General features: G+C 41.1%; 1 protein-coding gene across 1 annotated transcript in view; it reads right to left on the reverse strand.

The window, feature by feature from the left end:
- The window catches only part of LOC140140859 (cilia- and flagella-associated protein 47-like), an 85747-nt gene that overhangs the window by 51939 nt on the left and 14575 nt on the right, over positions 1–19233 (reverse strand). Inside the window, exons 7-10 of the mRNA XM_072162604.1 lie at positions 2270–2701; positions 1488–1704; positions 765–917; positions 120–223 (exon numbers count right to left, since the gene is read on the reverse strand). Coding sequence (XP_072018705.1) covers positions 120–223; positions 765–917; positions 1488–1704; positions 2270–2701 — 906 coding nt within the window. The remainder of the gene's footprint in view (positions 1–119; positions 224–764; positions 918–1487; positions 1705–2269; positions 2702–19233) is intronic.

Genomic DNA, 19233 nt, shown 5'->3' on the forward strand with positions numbered 1-19233 from the left:
GTCAAAAATTGGTTTGTGTCCTCAATATACACTATCCTCTCAATTTCATTTGTTTCCTCAGCTTTTTACTCTATATTTCAAGCAACATTCATTACATTTCAAGAAAAGTTTATACTTACGTTTAGTAGGTGGTTTTATTTCATCTGCTTTGAGTTTTGGTGCACGTAGTCCTGATGCTGGCTTGATGCCTATGTCTGTTTCATTGTTGAATGCATTGAACTCTCTGTACAAAAATGATAGAAAAAATCCATTTTAACGTAGAAGATAGATAGCATGAGTTCCATGACAAGACAGTACTTATGACAAGAACTGTGCTGATTCCTATTCAATATTATAACATGAGATATCTGCGGTTGTCGTCTAGCTGTGGGTGTCGTCTGCTTTCACATTCTCTATTTTGACTGTTATACTTTGCTAATGTTTATTTTCTCTAACAATAATTATGTTTGACCAAATAAAATTCATGAAGAACCACCCACAATTGTTAACAATGACTCCTAGATGACCTTTGACCCCAGCGCTAACAAGATGAATGCTCCGTGTACACTCAGATGAGCATGTCGCCAGGTCTGCACGCTGTACCAGCGTCAGCTGAATTCAAGTATGCTTAGAGGGCACAGGCATGGAGCATTCCGATCTATGTGTTTATTAATATATGCACAAAGACATCTTCGAATAACAGTCAATTAATGACACACACAGAATTTGAATAACACACCAAAATCTGCAACTCAAAAAAGTGACAACAGTGATGCTTTTCTTACTTTGACTTTGATTTGTTCTGCCTCTTCTCTCTGCATTCTTTGAGATACTCATTATATCTATTCTTATGTGCAGACACATTGTCTAATTCTTCATCATTGTAACCGTAGTCTGGGTCCACGTAAGTGTGACGATCTGTCTTAGTAAATATGGTTCTGAAAAAAAAAACATCAAATAGCACAATTGAATTGTAATGAATGTCAAAATAAAATTAATAAATTAATAAAATATGACACTACCACACAGTCAGCCATTAATATTTTATGCCTTTGCTTCTGTTTTACTAATTAGGCTATTCCAGTTGAAATCTATACACCCCCTATTGTGGGATGCTTGAATAAGCCATTTGTGACAATACTCCTGTGTTTACGCACTGTACCTAAACCATAGACCATTTCAAATCAAGATCGGAAAAGTTTGGAAAACCAGGTGTAGCAAGCTGTATTTATTCAGTAAGCAAATTGGCGGACAGGAAATGGCATGAATGACAGAACCCTTTTGAGCGATTTGGTACTTCACAATACGACATTAATGAGAAGAAGTGCAAATTGTCATAATTTTTCGGCACTTAAGATTTGGCCAAATTGACGTCTTCAAAAAACATCGATTTGAAAAGGTCTATGGTCGAAAGAAGGTCATTCTTCTGTGCCACCAAAAGTATAAATTCAGATTTCCAAAATAGAGACAAATCCCCAAACTGTCAATTTCCCCTCCTCTCTACTCACTTGTATTGATCCCTCCTATAGCTGGGTCTAATGCTGCGTGCTCTATCATTAGGGTATGCAACCAGGGCTTTATCGTCTCCCACTGAGTTACTAGTTGTGTGTAATCCTTTGGTTTGCGGTGCACCCAGCATGGCTGCACGGGGTTCATAGCTTTTGGCTTTGTCTGTTTTGACATCAACAAATTGGCCCACTTCTCCGACAACCAGAGGTGTGATACCTGTATGGTGATAATTCACAATATTATATGTATGTTATACATAGATTTCAATACAACAAAGGTGTAGCGAGGGTGAAGCGAGGCAGCAGCCAGGTATTGCCAAGGTTTCCCACACATATTGGAAAAGAATGGATAGAGATGGAAGCAGAGACAGACAATGAGAATGGCAGGGAGAGAGAGGGGATGAAAATAGGGAAGACAAAGGAAGAAAGAAGACTTACCATTATTAAACTTTGGTTCAATATTCATTATTCTTGCCCTGGAGGGTGGTGCGAGACAGCAGTGAGACATGTTCAAGGTTTTCCCACACAAAAGGGAAAGAGTGGGAGAGAGATGGAAGCAGAGTCAGCCAGTGAGTATGGGAGAGCAGGAGAGAGGGATTGAAAGAGAGAAGAAGATAAAAGAATGGAAGAGAGAAGACTTAAAAAGATTTAACTTTGGTTCAACATTCATCATTCTTGCCCTAGAGGGTAGATTGAGAAAGTAACGAGTCATGACCAGTGAGTATGGGAGGGCGGGAGAGAAGGATGGAAAGAGAGAAGACAAAGGAAGTAAGAAGGCTTACCAGGATTGAACTTTGGTTCTCTCTTCTTTGACATAGCATTACTGATCCCCGACAAGGAAATATGCATTGTGTGTATTGCTTCCAAATGCGTCAATGTTGGTGCTTGCTGCGGAATGTCATCCGCTACCGATCCCAATATGTTCATCTCTTGCAACGTTTTGAACGTGCCATACTGGTTTGGTTTAAACGAGAAGATCAGATCTTGTTCTTCTCCAGGTTTTAATTTCCCAGAAGATGGATGAACGCTGAACTGAGCCACATGCTGGAATGTGTAAGTCGCTGGGAGAAAGGCAGACTCATTTCGCAGAGTGCACAGGGCATCAACGTGTTCTCCAACAGGACAGTCGCTAAAATCAAACTGGCTTTGTGGAGACATGTTGAGGAGAACTGGTAGGGCTGAGCCTGTTAGAGCTATCTCCAGCTTTGGAGTTCCTGTTAAAGAAACCCAGAAATAAACATTGAGAAATTAAGTTCATTTCACCATGTTTCTATAATATTCAAGGAAAACTTTGTGACACACAAAATTTGTATATATACCAGCAGTCCCAAGTTTGAACATTTTAATAACATTATATCAATAAACAATTTAATTTTGAACATCATCAGTAGGGTAAAAAGGGGGATTCTGGAACACCCCTTGTATTTTTCCTGTAAAAATCAAAAAAACCTCTTAACACAAAAAATACACACAAAACTTTTTATACCCTGTAACCCCCCCTGCATTATTTTACCCTAAGCTTCCCTGTATTCTTCCCTGTAAATTGTTTAAAAATAACAACACAGGATTACACAGAAAAACAATTTACACAAAATTACACAGAAAAACAATTTACACAGGATTACACAGAAAAACAATTTACACAGGATTACACAGAAAAACAATTTACACAGGATTACACAGAAAAACAATTTACACAGGATTACACAGAAAAACAATTTACACAGGATTACACAGAAATGCTGTGTACACAGGATTACACAGAACAATAATTTACACAGGATTACACAGAAATGCTGTGTACACAGGATTACACAGAAAAACAATTTACACAGGATTACACAGAAATGCTGTGTACACAGGATTACACAGAAAAACATCCTTGTATTTTTAATTCACCCCAATCCAAATTACACAAAAAAATTCCCCTGTATTTTAACTTATCAAAAAAAAAAAAAAATTCAGGGAATTTTTTCCCTGCATCTTAAATAAAAAAAAAATGATATTCTACACAGAAAAAAATCCCCCTGTATCTTATATCCTGTCTTCAACTATTATGACCTTAAGCTGATCCAAGTAGGGGAACAATCAATTTGTCTAACCGGAAACCTAGCCTGGAGGTACTTACAAACTAGCACACTTATGTACACTGTTGAGTTGCAGGAAGTGAGACAAAGTGGTTTTATGCTAAGCGGGAAGAATTAATTTGATATGTCTAACCAGGCGGAAACCTAGCCTGGAGGCAACTCACAAATTCTTGACTAGCACACTTATGTACACTGTTGAGTTGTAGGAAGTGAGACAAAGTGGTTTTATGCTAAGCGGAAAGAATTAATTTAATATGTCTAACCAGGCGGAAACCTAGCCTGAAGGCATTTGTAGAGTTGAAACTTAATAACGCACATTCCTTTGTTAGCATGTTGCCTGATCAACCCTATTTACGCACATTAGGATAGTTTTGCAGGGAATTTTTTGTTGTTGATTTTATCCAGTTGCCAGATTTTTTGATACAAATTGGGCGACATACCTAAAGGTATCACACATTCCGATCAGGCATACACATTCCGATCCGACATAATTTTCTTGAAAAAAAATTTTTTTTTTTGATACTGTTTGGAATGTTTGTGTCGGATCGGAATGTGGAAATGCTAAACAAAGATGGCGCTGTTATTTTTTACTAGTTAATACCAGCTGGGAGAGGGCACACACTATTTTTAGATTTTTTTTCCTAATTTAAAAAAATAATTTAAGAAATTTTGATATAATAAAAAATCTTATAATAAAAAAAAATGGAATCGTTTAAAAATTAAAAAAAAAAAAAAAAAGAAATTACTCTTGAGTCAAAAGTTGAAAACAAGCATTTGTTTGTATTTTACAAGGATCAGTGGATTCAGCTTAGTCATAAGAAAAATCCAGACAAATTTTTTGGTTATTCTACGATGATTAAACGATATGATGGAATTTTGTGTACTGAACTTGGACTGTGTAATCCGGTTAAATATTCAAAAGAGCTATATTTGAGACACAAAGAATCATATAAAAAGGCTTCTAAAAAATATTATGCTAAAAAGAAAGCGGAAAAAAATCAATTTAGAAAAATAAATATTTTGGTTTAAAAAGAAATATAATAAAGAATAAAGCTAGAATGCCGGTCGCTCAATTGCTTCTAACCATGAAGCAATTTCGCAACTACGCTAGAAATAATGGATATCGAGGATACTCCAGACTAAAAAAGATGATTTGAGAAATTTAATCAGCAAACCTCCTCCGGATTACAAGGAGTTCGATGAAGCAAAAAATGAAGAAAGACGGGAAAGAGGAGAGTACACCGTAAAAGAATTACACGCGATTGCAAAAGACGCGGGCCTTCGAGGATACTCGAGACTGAACAAAGATGCTCTCAATGAAAAACTCAAGGAAAATTATATCATTTCCTCTAACAATTTTGACGTTGTGGTACCTCCTGCAAATCCTCGTCATCCGTTCAAGATGAAAAAGACCAAATCGAATCTTAGCAACTTTTTTGAAATGTACAAGATCGAAGGACGTGATGGTTACGACCCTAACACCTTCTTTGCGACCGTCAGGCTGAGCATAATCAGTCTTTTAAACAACAACAGGCAGAGAAAAATTCACATGGCTCTCAAGTCCACGTTTGAAAAAACAAACCCACAAACTGACGAAACTGATACTATAACCGGTACATTTCGCTCTACCACGAAGGAGATTCTACAAGGTACGGATCTTGATGAATTTTACCAAACCACGACGGGTGAAATCTTACAGAACCTATCCGCATTCATAAACAATGGAAGTAACTGGGTATTTGAGATAATCGAATTCTTGAATATTTACATGACCAAGTACCAACCGATGCAAGGAGGTACGTACATTCCGACTCCGAGAGATCTAGCCGTCAAGAAAGCAATCATCAATATGCAAAATAAAGACAAACGTTGCTTCGTGTACAGCGTCCTTCGAGCCATCTATCCAACTGGCGATAATCCACATCGGGTAGAGCGAGAATGTTAAGAAAAAAGTCAAAGAGCTCAACTTGGATGATATTTCCTTTCCGACTCCTATATCGCAAATTGCCAAGTTTGAAAAGAACAATCCCACAATCTCTGTAAATGTAGGATTGTACAAACCAAAGGGTACTGACAAAGACACGAAGTACAACCACGCCATTGATCCTTTAGTAAAGAGCGATTACCCCGATCGTCCTCATCGCGTCGATCTTCTCATGATTAAGGGAAAAAACTCTAAAGGCGAAGAAACCAGTCACTATACCGTGGTTAAGGACATGGGCAGACTTTTGAGGAAGATAACAACCAAGAAAAAAGTAAAACACTACCACTGCAGAAACTGCTACAAAGGTTATATTTGCATAGAACGACTAAGGGTGCACGAAGATCTATGCCATACTCATGAGCCCACGAGAATTGAGATGCCAAAAGCAACAAAAGACGGCGATCCTCCAACTCAGTTCTTCAAGAACTTCTTCAAGTCGCAGAGCGTTCCATTCGTCGTTTACGCAGACTTTGAAGCCTTTACAAATCCGATACAAACCTGCGAACCCGAAGTTCCTCAAAAGACGACGAAATACCAAAAGCATGAACCTTCGGGCTTTTGCTACTACATCAAGTGTTTTGATGATTCCGTGTACTCTCAAGAGCCTGTAAGGTATACCAAGCAAAGCGAAACTGAGGATGTATCCCAAATCTTCGTGAACAAACTCGAGAAAGACATTAAAAAGATCCACGACAGGTTTTACAAACGGAAAAACAATCCTTACATACTCGCGGAAAATATGATCATCAGTCCCGAAGAGCGAAAGCTGTACAAAAAGTCTACGCGATGTCACATTTGTAAGAAATCTCTAACCCCGAAAGACAAGAAGAACAAAACCGTTAGAGATCACTGCCACTTTACTGGAAAATTCAGAGGAGCTGCTCACAATCAGTGCAATCTCGCTTACAGAATGCCGAGATTCATTCCGGTATTCTTTCACAATCTTGCGGGATACGACTCTCACCTCTTCATCAAAAATCTCGGTAAGACCAAGGGAAAATAGACTGCATTCCGAACAACGAGGAAAAGTTCATCTCCTTCAGCAAAAAAATAGTGGTAGATTCCTTCGTTCCTATGAGGGATCGAATCAACGCGCTTCGAACGTAAGTCTGCCATATTTGCAAAGAACCGCTAACACAAAAAGACAAGAAGAATCCAACCGTAGCCGATGTGTCGTATCCAAAGAAAGAATCTTTAGGACCGGCTCATCAAAAGTGCATCGAACCAGTCAATGTCAAATACGAGATCAGGTTTCTCGATAGCTTCAAGTTTCAGCCCGCTGGCTTGGGTACACTCGTGAATAATCTTTCGGATTTTCCCGAAATTGCAAAATTTTTCAAAGACGAAAAATTGCAACTTCTTCTAAGAAAAGGAGTGTACCCTTACGATTACGTCAACTCTCTCGAAAAACTTCGAGAGACCGGTCTTCCTCCCAAAGAAGCGCTTTTACTCCAAGCTTAACGACGCATTTATATCTCCGACGAAGATTACCAGCACGCATGAATGTTTGGGATACCTTTGGAATGAAAACCATGAGGGAGTACCACGATCTGTATCTCAAGACGGACGTTCTCCTTCTAGCCGACGTGTTCGAAAATTTCAGAAAAACTAGTCTGAAAACTACGAACTGGATCCTTGTTGGTACTACACGGCTCCCGGACTTTCTTACGACGCCATGCTAAAAACGACGGGCGTACGCCGGAACTTCTCACTGATTACGACATGATTCTGTTCTTTGAAAAGAACAAAAAGGGAGGGGTTTGCTTGATACCTACTAGACATAGCAAAGCCAACAACAAGTACATGGGCGACGATTACGATCCGAGCAAGCCCTCCAAGTACATCGAGTACGTTGACAACAACAACCTTTACGGATGGGCCATGAGTCAAAAGCTTCCGGTCGGTGGCTTTGAGTGGATGACATCGAAAGAGCTAGACAATTGGCGCAAAATCCGTGCACCCTTGAAGTGAATCTGGAATATCCCAAAGAGCTGCACGACCTTCACAACGACTTTCCCTAGCTCCAGAAAGACTGATCGTGAACAAAGTGGAAAAACTAATTCGAATCTGAACGACAAGGAAAAGTACGTTATCCACCACGCGGCTCTGAAGCAGTGCTTGGAGCTTGGACTCAAACTGACCAAGGTTCACAGAGGGATAAAATACCGAGAGGAAGCCTTCATGAAATCATACATCGACAAGAATACCAGTCTTGAACAAAAGCCAAATCGGAGTTTGAGAAGGATTTCTTCAAACTGATGAACAACTGCGTCTTTGGAAAAACGATGGAAAACATTCGAAACAGAGTGGACATTCATCTTGTGACCACCCAAGATGAAGCTCGCAAGTTAACCACAAAACCCACCTACGACCGATACACCAGCTTTGACGAAAACCTCGTGGCCGTTCACATGAAGAAAACCTCGCTGTACTTTAACAAGCCGATATATCTCGGAGCGAGCATCCTGGATATCTCAAAGACGATGATGTACGACTTTCACTACAATTACATCAAGAAAAAATACGGAGACAAGGCAAAGCTCTGTATGACCGACACCGATTCATTACTTTATGAAATCGAGACCGAAGATTTCTACGAGGACATCGCTCCAGACGTGGACCGCTACTTCGATACTTCCAACTACCCGGCCGATCATCCGTCGGGAATTCCGACCGGAAAGAACAAAAAAGTTCCCGGCAAATTCAAGGACGAAGCCGGAGGAAAGCAGATAGCGGAATTTGTTGGACTGAGACCAAAGTTGTACTCTTTCAGAATGTACGAGGGAAACGAGGAAAAGAGGTGCAAAGGCATAAAGAAAGCAGTCGTCGAAAAAAGTATGAACTTTGACAACTTCAAGCAATGCCTTACCACTAAAAAGCCTCTGACGAGAAATATGAATGTGATGAGGAGTTACAATCACGATATCTACACAGAAACCGTCAACAAAATCGCGCTAGATGCCAACGATGACAAAAAGAGTCATACGCAAAGACGGAATACACACGTGACGCGATTGGACACTACGCCGTAAAACTTGAATAAGAAAGTTTACTTCAAAACACTGTCGGGTGGCAACTGTGTACACACAGGTACTATCATAAGCACCTGTATAACAAACGCTCTTTTTGGTGCTCCCTTCGACAAATAGTACAAAATTGGATTACCGGTGTCCTCACGATACTATCAACCGTGTAAGTTTCCAGAGACCAAATGGGATCGGTTGCGCGTCTTCTCTCACCTCCCTCCAACTCTCCGGGAGCGTAAAGATATCTCAATCTCACGTTATCTGGAATTTCAATCTCATTTTTCAACTTTTGTGGAGCTGAAGGCAACGTTTCAATCTTTTTCTTCTTGATAGCATCAACCGGTTTCATTCCTATCAGCCGAGTCTCTTCGCTGTTCAAAGCTCTGATCACAGCCGGAAGCCTACCCACCCACTCGGTAGACCTCACATTTTTCTGACCACGAAGCTTCCATCAGTATTTCCTGCAGTACTGATGGCCAAACAGTCTTTCAGCCAAAGTTCTGTTGAATCTTTCAACAATTGCCTGAGCTCTATGTTGACCAGGCAACCCTCTTCTGATCGCGACCGTGTGCTTGTTCATCCCTCCGTTCACTTTGCCCATGAATTCTCTTCCAGGATCGACCTGCAGAAGCTTCGCCACTTTAAAACCTCGAGAGTAAATTTTTTCAAATGCCTTAGCCACCTCCCCAGATTCCTTCAAGCTCAGAGGCTCAGCTTCCTTGTATCTGCTTGCGACATCCACCACAGTCAACGCGTACTTGTAAAGCTTTTTTCCTTTACTCGGTCTGTCGTGAGGGAGAAACAACAAATCGGCTTGATGAACTTTATTAGGTACACTTACGTTAAATTTAGATCTGGGAATGTACTTAGGAGGTGGTAGGTAAATTTGCCACTGAGTCTGCTTTTCCAAAAAATTTCTAGCTTTTTTTTCCGTCACTCCAACCTCTTTCGCCAGCTTGTCTATCGCAGAAACACCCTTCCAATACCCTCTCGGACTGTAGTAAACCTTAGACATTTTAGTTTCAGCCATCTTTTATTTTTAGCCTCGATTTAAAAATAAAAACAGTTTAAGAAAATCCTAATTAATAAAAAAGCGAACAAAATGGCAAAACAATCAAGCATACTGAAGGTAGAATTTGAGCACTTGTTAGAAGAGCAAAAAGGATCCTCAATTTTGAAATGGGTTGAACTAGAAGAAGGTGAAATTTACAAAATTACCAATTTTGAGATCATGGAAACCAGGGTTGGAAAATCCGGAGTTATCACTCTCAGTGATAACACTCGAGTTTGGAGTTGTTCTACCCTAACAAAAAAGGCTAGAGAACTTGGACTTGGACTTCGTAAATCAATAGCTTTTGTTAAACCCACGGGCAAAAAAAAGAAAGCAAAACAACCGGGAACATGTACCACAGTTTTGACCTTGTAGTGAAAGAGTTGGAATATGATGAAGACTCAGACTAGTCGTACAGTCTACCATAACCAACAAAAAAAAATCCTCTTTAGACATTCAGTCTAAAGAGGATTTTTTTATTGATACAAAAATGAAGTGTACGAGTAAATATAAGCGCTGTTTTTGCAAATTGTGTAAAAAGAAAACTCGCGTTCGAAAAAAAAAAAAAAAACCGATTTGTCTATACGGTACTGAATTTAATCAGTTGTTTAAAGAACCAGCATGAGTGCAAAGCCTACCAAAATGTAAAATTGCAACTCAGAATACATAGTAGACGATGTGTGTTATGATTGTGGTTTAGAAAATGACGCGTCTCTTAACGAGAACTCACCCGAAGTTAACATCGACCAAATTCAACAACCGAAAAAATACTGCGAAACCAAGACCTACCAGTTTGAAGAATATATCGAAATCTATCTAGGAAATGTTACGAGTACTTCTGAGATTTTGATCGACGAGTTTGTTAAAAAATTAAAAAAAATAAAAAAATGTTCGAGTCCCTGAGTAAAAAAGACTTGTTAAAAGTCTTGAGATCAGACCAAAAGCCGTTCACAAGATTTACTATGAAATTACGGTAATTTTCCGTTGATTTTGTCACGATCGCATTAATTTGTTATGCGATCTTGATAATATACTGACAATTTATTTACAAAATAAACCCAAGAGAAATAATTTTAATATTCACTACGTTCTCTTCTACCTACTCAAACGAAGAAATTATCCCGTAACTCTCGATGATTTTCCAGAGATTAGAGGCTCAGCTCCCACCCAAATACTTTTATCCAAAGTATTTGATAGCAACCACACCGGTTCCGAGCAATCCCAGTCCGAGCAAAGCTAATTCCCGTTCTGGATCGCTTTTGTTTGATCTTCGTCGAGATACTCTCCATCATAAAGTTGTGGTTCGGGTGGAAAAGAATCCATCAAAATTCCCGTTAAATTATAATACTGTCTCATCGCGTCATCGACGTCCGAAAAGGTTCTTTCAGCGTGACCCTGTTTTTTTAATTGATCGTTGATATAATCTATTCTTGAAAGACGCGCTAGATTCCAAGAATCTCGGTCGTGCTGAAGTTTTTCGAGAGCGAGATCGTGTTTTTTGCGTTCTTCCGAACTGAGAGAGTTGAACAGATAATTGCTTCCTGAAAATGCCAAAGCGTTAAACACGGCTCCGATGAACATTGCCATTTTCTCTTTATTTTAAAATTTAAAAAATGAATGTTTTGCAGTCGCGGTTATAATTTCAGGAAGTGGTTGAAAAAATCACTAATAAGCCATAAAATAGTCGTACCATTTCATACATTGTTCGGTTTCATATTTCAAAAAGACGTCTCTTTTTCCCGTATGGAAAAATAAAACAGCGGGCTTTTCTTTTACTTCTGACTGTACGGCTACGATGTATAGAGCCAACCAATTATAACAACAAATTTCATCCTCTACATCAGGAATATCGGTCCAAATAAGAGGATCTACCTTTAATCGGTCACCATTGGCAAGGAAGTGAATTCCGGTTTCAACATCGATCTTAGTAACTTTGTAATCTTTGTTCAACTCTAGATCTTCAATTTTCAAAAGTGTCATCCTTTTATTATTAATTAAAAAAAAAAAAAACCCTCTTAGCACAGATAGTGCTAAGAGGGATTTTAATATACCTACCTTGACAGAATGTTTCCCTTGGACTAAGCCATAATTTGATCCGGAAGAATTCCTTGATTCACGAGCCAATTTCTGAGCATCGTAGCCGAAAAGACGCTCAAAGTCAACTTTCCAATATCCTCCGCATCAAGCTGCGAGAGATTAGCCGGCTTTATTTTTAGGAACTTTTTCATAACGAACGAAAGTTAGCCCATATACCGAGACTTATCGTTGTTGCGTGATACGCGCCGTTTACGATCATTTTTACGTTTGGATTGGTTTCTGCCATCTTCTTTATTGTAACTAAAAATCATCGAAAGGATCGACTTTTGGTTGATGATCGACCACTGTGGTCACGGTGGGTGGGCTTTTTAGTCGCACCGTTTAAGGTAGAATACCCATATGCCACTATCCCTCCAACGACGACGACCGCTCCTCCAACAAGAACTGGACCTGACAACCAGTTTGACACGTCTGAAGGCATGGTCTCAGGTGTATCTTTGGATGGTGTTGCTTGCATTTTTTCAGAGGCTTTTATTTTTGCTACCCTTTCTTTGTTTCTTGCGGCTAATGCTTTTCCAGCGGCAACCCGGTTCGGGTTTTTGACTTTTGCTTGATTCACTCCTGCCGTCACCTTTGTTGAAGGTGTCGTGTTCGCTGCTGGAACGACCACCTTGGGTGGAACGTCTACCTTAGGTGGAATGTCTACTAATTTGGTTTCTTGATCACTCATCTTTTATTATTAGAAAAAAACTGAGCAAATTACTTAAGTACCTGAGTAACACCTGAGTAACATTACTCAAGTACCTGAGTAATATTACTTAAGTACCTGAGTAACACCTGAGTAACATTACTCAAGTACCTGAGTAACACCTGAGTGAAAGCTGAAATTTTCTTTGAAACTTCATTTTAAAGTTTTGATAAATAAACAAAAAATCAGGCATTGATCATCGGAACCGAGATTGGTGTTTTAATAGCGGACACGGAAACTCAGTAAGATGACGGATTCATTCTCCGAAGAATCAGATTTTAGCGATGAGTGCGACGCGTTCGATCCGCTGTACTGCGATTCAAGAGGGGAGTATCTCACCCTTTCGCAGAGGGTAAAAAGAAGCAGAGAGAGGATTGCCGAAAAAAGAGAGGCCGAGCTTCTAAAGACGCGACTTTTGGTGGAAGAGATCGCTCAGGGCAAATTTCCTAGGAAAAAAATGCCCCACAAAGAGGAAGAGCCCCGGTGACGCTGGTTCACTTCCTCTCGTTCGGTTGCAAAAAAAAAAAAAAAAAAAAAGAGATAACCTGGGAAAGACAGTGCGACTGCAAGAGACCGGATCTGCATAAAAAATCGCATGTTGTTCCAAAACCCGAACCGGCGATCGTGATCCAAAAAAGCCGCCCAAAGACGTGGAGCAACCTCTTCAAGACCGAAGCCACCATCGCGGAGGAAGATAGAAGGAGGGAGGAGAGGGCAAAGAGGTTAGAGCGGCAGCGTCTCGAAAGGCTCGAGCACGAAAAACGACGCGCCCCCAGGGTAACAATCCGACTGTGCAAGTTTTACCAACAAAATAAGCCGTGCCCCAACATCAAAGAATGCAAAGACGCTCACTCTCCCAGAGATTTTGAACAAGAGTGTAGATTTGGAAACAGTTGTAAATTTTTAAAACGTAAAAGGTGTAAATTTTTACACAGTAAATCATAAGGTTGTCGAAAAAATGTTCGAGGGATATTTTCTCTTGAACATTTTTTTTAAGTTTTGAAACTTTTGTAATATTTTTTTAAAAGTTTAGTCAAACCAAAAAAATGCTCGAGAGGAATCGTTCCTCTTGAGTATTTTTTTTTTTAACCCTTTGAGTCGCCGTTAGTATTCAAAGGTTAATCAATCACATAAATACTTGGGGAGTCGTCTACTGTACACTTCGCTTCTGGTGGAAAGTCAACTTTTTAACACCGTTGCTAGTTAACAGAATAGCCTCCAACGGAGCTAGCATATGTCCAAAACTATGATATAGCCCACAGGTCCATTTGTTTAAAGCTAAATCAATAAAGGGTCCTTCGTTCAAAGACTCTTCCAGAGTATCGCGATCGGTAATCGCCAAATTTTTTGGAAGGAAGAGACCGACCAAATTTACGTAAGCGGTAACGAAGTGCTTTTTCATTGACCTGGTTACTATCCCACCCATGTGAGCCTCAGATCTGGCGAGAGTCTTATCAGACTCTTTTGATCAAGCCTATCAATCTCAGCGGAGGTTATGCTCTTTCCTAAATACTCTTTGCTTTTTTCCTGCCTCTGCTACGCCTATCAACCGTTCCGCAGCTGTTCCGTTTAAGCCAAACTCCCTCACAGGTTCCTCCCGTGTAGCCGTACCGTCTAAGGTAGACATTCCACCTATGGTGGGTAGAACGTCCACGGTCATCGCCTCGTTAACTATATCTTCAATTTCAGTCATCTTGCTTTTTTATCTTAAGATTATTTTTGCCACCAGTACTCAGTCGGTTGCTCGGTAATTAGAATTAGTTTGGAATGTTTTTGTTTAGCTAGCTTTTTTTTTATCTCTTTTTTTTCTTCTAGAGTCGGGATTATATCGTTCTCCCTTAGAGTCTCGTCAAAACTATCTTGATCTTTTGTGTAAAACAGGGCTGTCCATTTTGTCTGCTCTCTAAGATCGGTAACGATGGAGTTATATTTTGTGTAAGCACCCAAACGGAGCAATTATCGTGTCTTCCGAGAATGCTAGCTGAGAAAGCATCTGTTTCTTTTTGGTTAATGATCTGTCAGAGCTGCAGTCGTCGATAATGAAAAGTGTGTGTCCGTCTTTGTATTCCATAAGTTTTGTAGCCAAATTTTAAACAATCGCTCAACCAATCGTCGGACTTTGGACACCAGTTAGGATCCATTGGAATGACATCAACATCCTTAAAAACCAGGATCTGTTTAAGAAATGCACGCTTTGTTGCTTGGCGTCCAGGTAGGGCAAACGATTATGATATATTCATAAAAATTCTTGTATTCCCTCTCGAGTAAATCCAGAACAAATTCAGTCTTGCCACAGCCGGTGGCTCCGCAGATTATAGCCGAAAGTGCGCGTGTTTGGAAACATCTTTTATTCTAGTAGTTCACGCCTGCAATTTTCCGGCTTCGATATTCACCCGTGCATCCTGTATGTAGTACACGTAAGCATTCAACGCTCCTGCCGTCTCGGCTTCTTTTTCGATCTCGATCTGAATACTCTGACTAGCTCCTTCAATTTTTCTACCAGATCCATGCAACGTGTCATCATCCGTGGTTCTCATGTCCAACCAGAGACCATACTTGGTCGTGAGATAATCTCGCCTCTTCACATCAGCCAATCCCGCTTCCTTGATTACGTGTGGAACGGTTCTGAATTTTCCATCCGCGAAGTGCTTTTGAATTTCTTTGAAGTGATGGTGAGACAGCATCCCAGAGGAGTACAGCTGATTTGGAACACCGTCGAGCGTTGTTGAAACTTTCTTGATCTTTGGGTTGTAGAACTTTTCGGTATCTCGAGCGTAATTGGCTCCTCCTCCATCCGCAGCTGGGTCTCTGAAGAGAATCAGAATACCTTTCATGGACTTTGCTCGCGGTGCTAGAGTGATATTCAGACGGTGTCTGACTTGTTCAGTGACTCCTTGCTATGTCTGATAACTCTGTCGCGTACATGACGACGCTTTTTCCATTCACCTTGTTCCTGATATTCATCGCTAGCTCAGGATCATTGACTACATCAAACTCAAGGGTAATATCTGAGATGGAATAGCTGGCTGCTGTATCCGTGGACACCACGACTTTTTCGTAATTGTTGAACGTCAGCTCGTAACTCAGCCTGTCCTTCATCTCGTACTGAAAATATGGATTATGAGAATTCAGCATCTCAAAGTCCAGAGGGATACAAAACATGTTGTCACCAAAGGACTTTCCTTCAGCGATATCCTTGGCATCTGCACCTTTGTCACCAGCGCCGATTCTTATTTTTCGACCTGCCGCAGACTGGATACCCTGATCAGAGGCGTTCTCTCTTTCCTCGCTAGTCTTCCAGAGATCTTGGTAGCAAAGGAATATATCAGCATCGTTCAGAGTAAAGATACTCTGTCCTTCCAATTTAACCTCAATTTTTGACACTATCGCTCTTCCAAGATTATTTACGATAGTCCTGTTAAGATCTTGATTTCCACCAGAGGCGGAATTTAGAGCAATCTTGAACCAAAGTAAACTCCTTCCAGGGTATATTACGTCATCTTTTCCAAGACCAGGAAATCTCACCGTAAGAATTCCGGTTTGGTCGATGGTACTCGGAACGTGCGGATTCCGAATTCTACGTCTATCACCGTGACCTCCTCGGGCTTTGCGAAGTTGTCGGTATGGGTTCAATTTGTATCCGTATTCAGTCGACATCTTTCTTTTTATTATTACAAAGTTCATTCAGAAAAAGTGTAAAATAAAAAGAAAGATCAAAATGCCAGTATTTGAACCAGTAACAGATTTGGAAATGGAGAGGCTTGAAGATGAGTTGTATGAGTCAACGGTCGGTGATACAACGGGGGCAGTTGGTGGTACACCGGCTGAGACTGATTTTGGTGGTGGACAGATAAAAACAGAGGTTGAGGTGTACTCCCAGAGACGAGAGGAAGCGCCGAATGGGAAAATCATCTCACTGAAGATGACATCAACAGCGTGGCGAAGTTTAGAACGCCGACTCCAAGATCTTCAAGGGCGGTGCGGCGATGCTATTCAAAGAGGAATTCCAGAGGTGTCAGAGTACATTGAAACACAGAGAGATATTAACGCAAAACTTTCCACGTGTTGGAAAGAGTATGTCGAGAATCAAAGGCAAAATTCTCTCTCGACGACGTTATTTAAAGAAGGGATACGTTTAGCAAGGGCACAACATGGTCGCTTGAGCGTGATACTATTTTTGTCAAATACGAAAAAGGCAAAAAAGTAAGACTTACCAAAGAAGGAAGTCCGCGAAAATTTCTAGCTCTTAGCTATATTAAAAAACTATATGGAGATGGAGCTGTGTCGTTTTTACGAGAAACGCTGGGAGTTAAGGATTTTGCAAGCTCTAGTGAAAAAACGCAACAACTAGCCAAACAGCTTGAAAGTAGTATCAGTCAAGCAATCAATACCCCCACTGGGCCTTCCACCCAGGGTGGAGCACGTGAGAAATCCGTTTGCAAAATCGGTTCAACAATCAGATAAATTGGGTGAACAGTTAGTTAGGGATCCCATTGCAAACCAAGAGGAAATCTGTGATTTTTTGAATGAAGAAGGACAACTAAAAAAGCTGTCCGACGTTTACAACCATCTTGTCAAAAGGGGTGAAAAAGTCACCGAACTAAAAAACTTGAAATCCAAAGGTGATCGTTCAGTTAGTTTCGTTAATCCAACATACGAAGGTGAGGAAGAAGAACCTCTATTACCAGTAAGCGAAGAAGACGCTGAAAGAGCTAGAGAACTGGAAACAGAAATTGAGGATTTTGACAAAGCTATTGCTGACCAAGACATCAAGGTCAAAAATTGCGTTTCAACGCTTGCGTAGATTCTATCAAAAATTTTATCGATAGCGATGGCTCTTTGCGTGAACAAGTTAGCACGTTATTTCGACGAGAGGGGGTTACTACTGTATCAATCATAACCGCAATTGGTATGACAATTGCTACCGTTGTTGAGGGAATACTCTCAGCAACCAAATCAGCAATTTCAGCCGTCACTCCCGCACCTAAGCCTGTACCTCCAAAACCAAAGCCTCCAGGACCAGACCCGGGTCCAGGACCAAAGCCACCAGAGCCTCCAAAGCCAAAAACAAGGACCGATTGGATTAAGGATCAGCTCAAAAAATAGCTAATCTCCTTTTGAAACTTGGAGACAAAGCCCTGATAGCGCTCCGGAGTCATCGGAGCCGTGGTGAATTTCTGTCTGAAAGCAGCGGAAGCGTCGCCGGATTTTTAGCCGATCATCTGTGGACTTTCGCTCTGGCCGTCGGATTTTGCTATACACCACGGTGACGGAATTTGCTAAAAAGAAAAAGTCCTCTCACTAAAATTTTTTTTAAATCCAGAAAAATAAAAATACCACGGCAGCTGCCAAAATTATACTGAGCTTCTTCAAATCGTCGTGCGCCAAAGGAATGTCTTCTAAAACAGGCGGGCTTTTTATTACGGACGGTAGCGGAACGGGCGCGTCTCGAAGACGGGCTTTCAGCGAAGCTTAACGCCTCGAGAGCAAGAGGTTCGTCGTTCACCTCCGAGTTGAGTCCGATTCGCATGTCGGGTGTGGCGATCTGGATCAGATTGTTGTATCCGTTCACGGTTCCTATTAGAATTTCCATATCGCTCGGAATCAGGTAGAGTCCGTGAGCCACGACAAAATCCAGTTTGCTCCGTGCAAATTGCAGGGTCTTTTGATACCTGTCGATCGAATCGGGAAGATTCACGGCTGAATTAATCGCATCTTCGACATTCGCTAGAAATTGCTTCTGAGCGTCGAACGCCTTGCCAGAACCCAGGATGCTGCTCCGAGTCTGAGCCTGGCTTCCGAGGGTGGCCCAGACCAGGGTTCTGATGCTGTCGTTTATTCTGGACACTCCGGCTCGGGAGAATTCCTCGGATGAAACGTCCGAAACGAAAGATCCGATCGCCGCTATTGAATCGCCTTGTGAATCGATCTGTCGGTTATACCGGATCGTGATCGAACTGCTGGTCCATCCAGATCTCGTAAGTCGCGTCCCTACTGTTACCGAGAAAATTTACGTGATCGGGAACGAAGACCGTGAAATCGGTCTGATTAGGATCTTTCGCAATTTCTACTTTGTCGTTCGCCTTCAAACTAAAATCCTCGTGGTAAGTTCGAGTGAATTTGGCGTACCCATTCCGCTCCACGGATCGAACTTTTGCCTCCAATTTGTTCTCGGGTTGACTCGAATTCGGAGCAGATTCTCTCGTAGACGACGCGTGTCGATCCCGTTGTTCGTAGCGTTCCAGGCGGGTTAGAGGGAAGCGGACAGCTCATCTCAGACAGGATCCTTCTGATCTGATAGTACGCGTGAAATCTGAACACGGATCGAATCATCGGATCTTTGTGACTGAGAAGTTCTTTGGACACCCGCATCCTGACGTGGCGCACCAGACCGCGAAGTTCAGCTGGTTTTGCCAGAATTGTATCTGGTTGGAGAGCCAGTCATCGTATTAACGGTTTTGTCCGTGACTCTCGGAAGTTTGTACTTTTGCCACAAACTGGGAAATCTTACGTAAAATTTTCCTTTTTGCTGACTTGAATTTCTTGATTTACTGAGACTGAAACCGCATGCGTCGGTTCGAATACTCCTCCGGTTCTCATTTTATTGAAAGATAAAAGAAAAAACGTTTGTCACAATTACCGGCACCGGCAAAGGAAAACCTTATCGCCCGCTGCAAAGTATAGACAATAACGGTAAAAACTTAAAAATTGGAATCAAAAGGATCTCGGTCGAGTAGGTTGGTTCAACGTCAAGAGGAACTAGAGTGGAGGTACACTCAAGGAGGGCAGGGACCTGAAGAAGCGATAAAAATA

This window comes from Amphiura filiformis, chromosome 19 (assembly GCF_039555335.1).
Source record: "Amphiura filiformis chromosome 19, Afil_fr2py, whole genome shotgun sequence".
Classification (NCBI taxonomy): Eukaryota; Metazoa; Echinodermata; class Ophiuroidea; order Amphilepidida; family Amphiuridae; genus Amphiura; species Amphiura filiformis.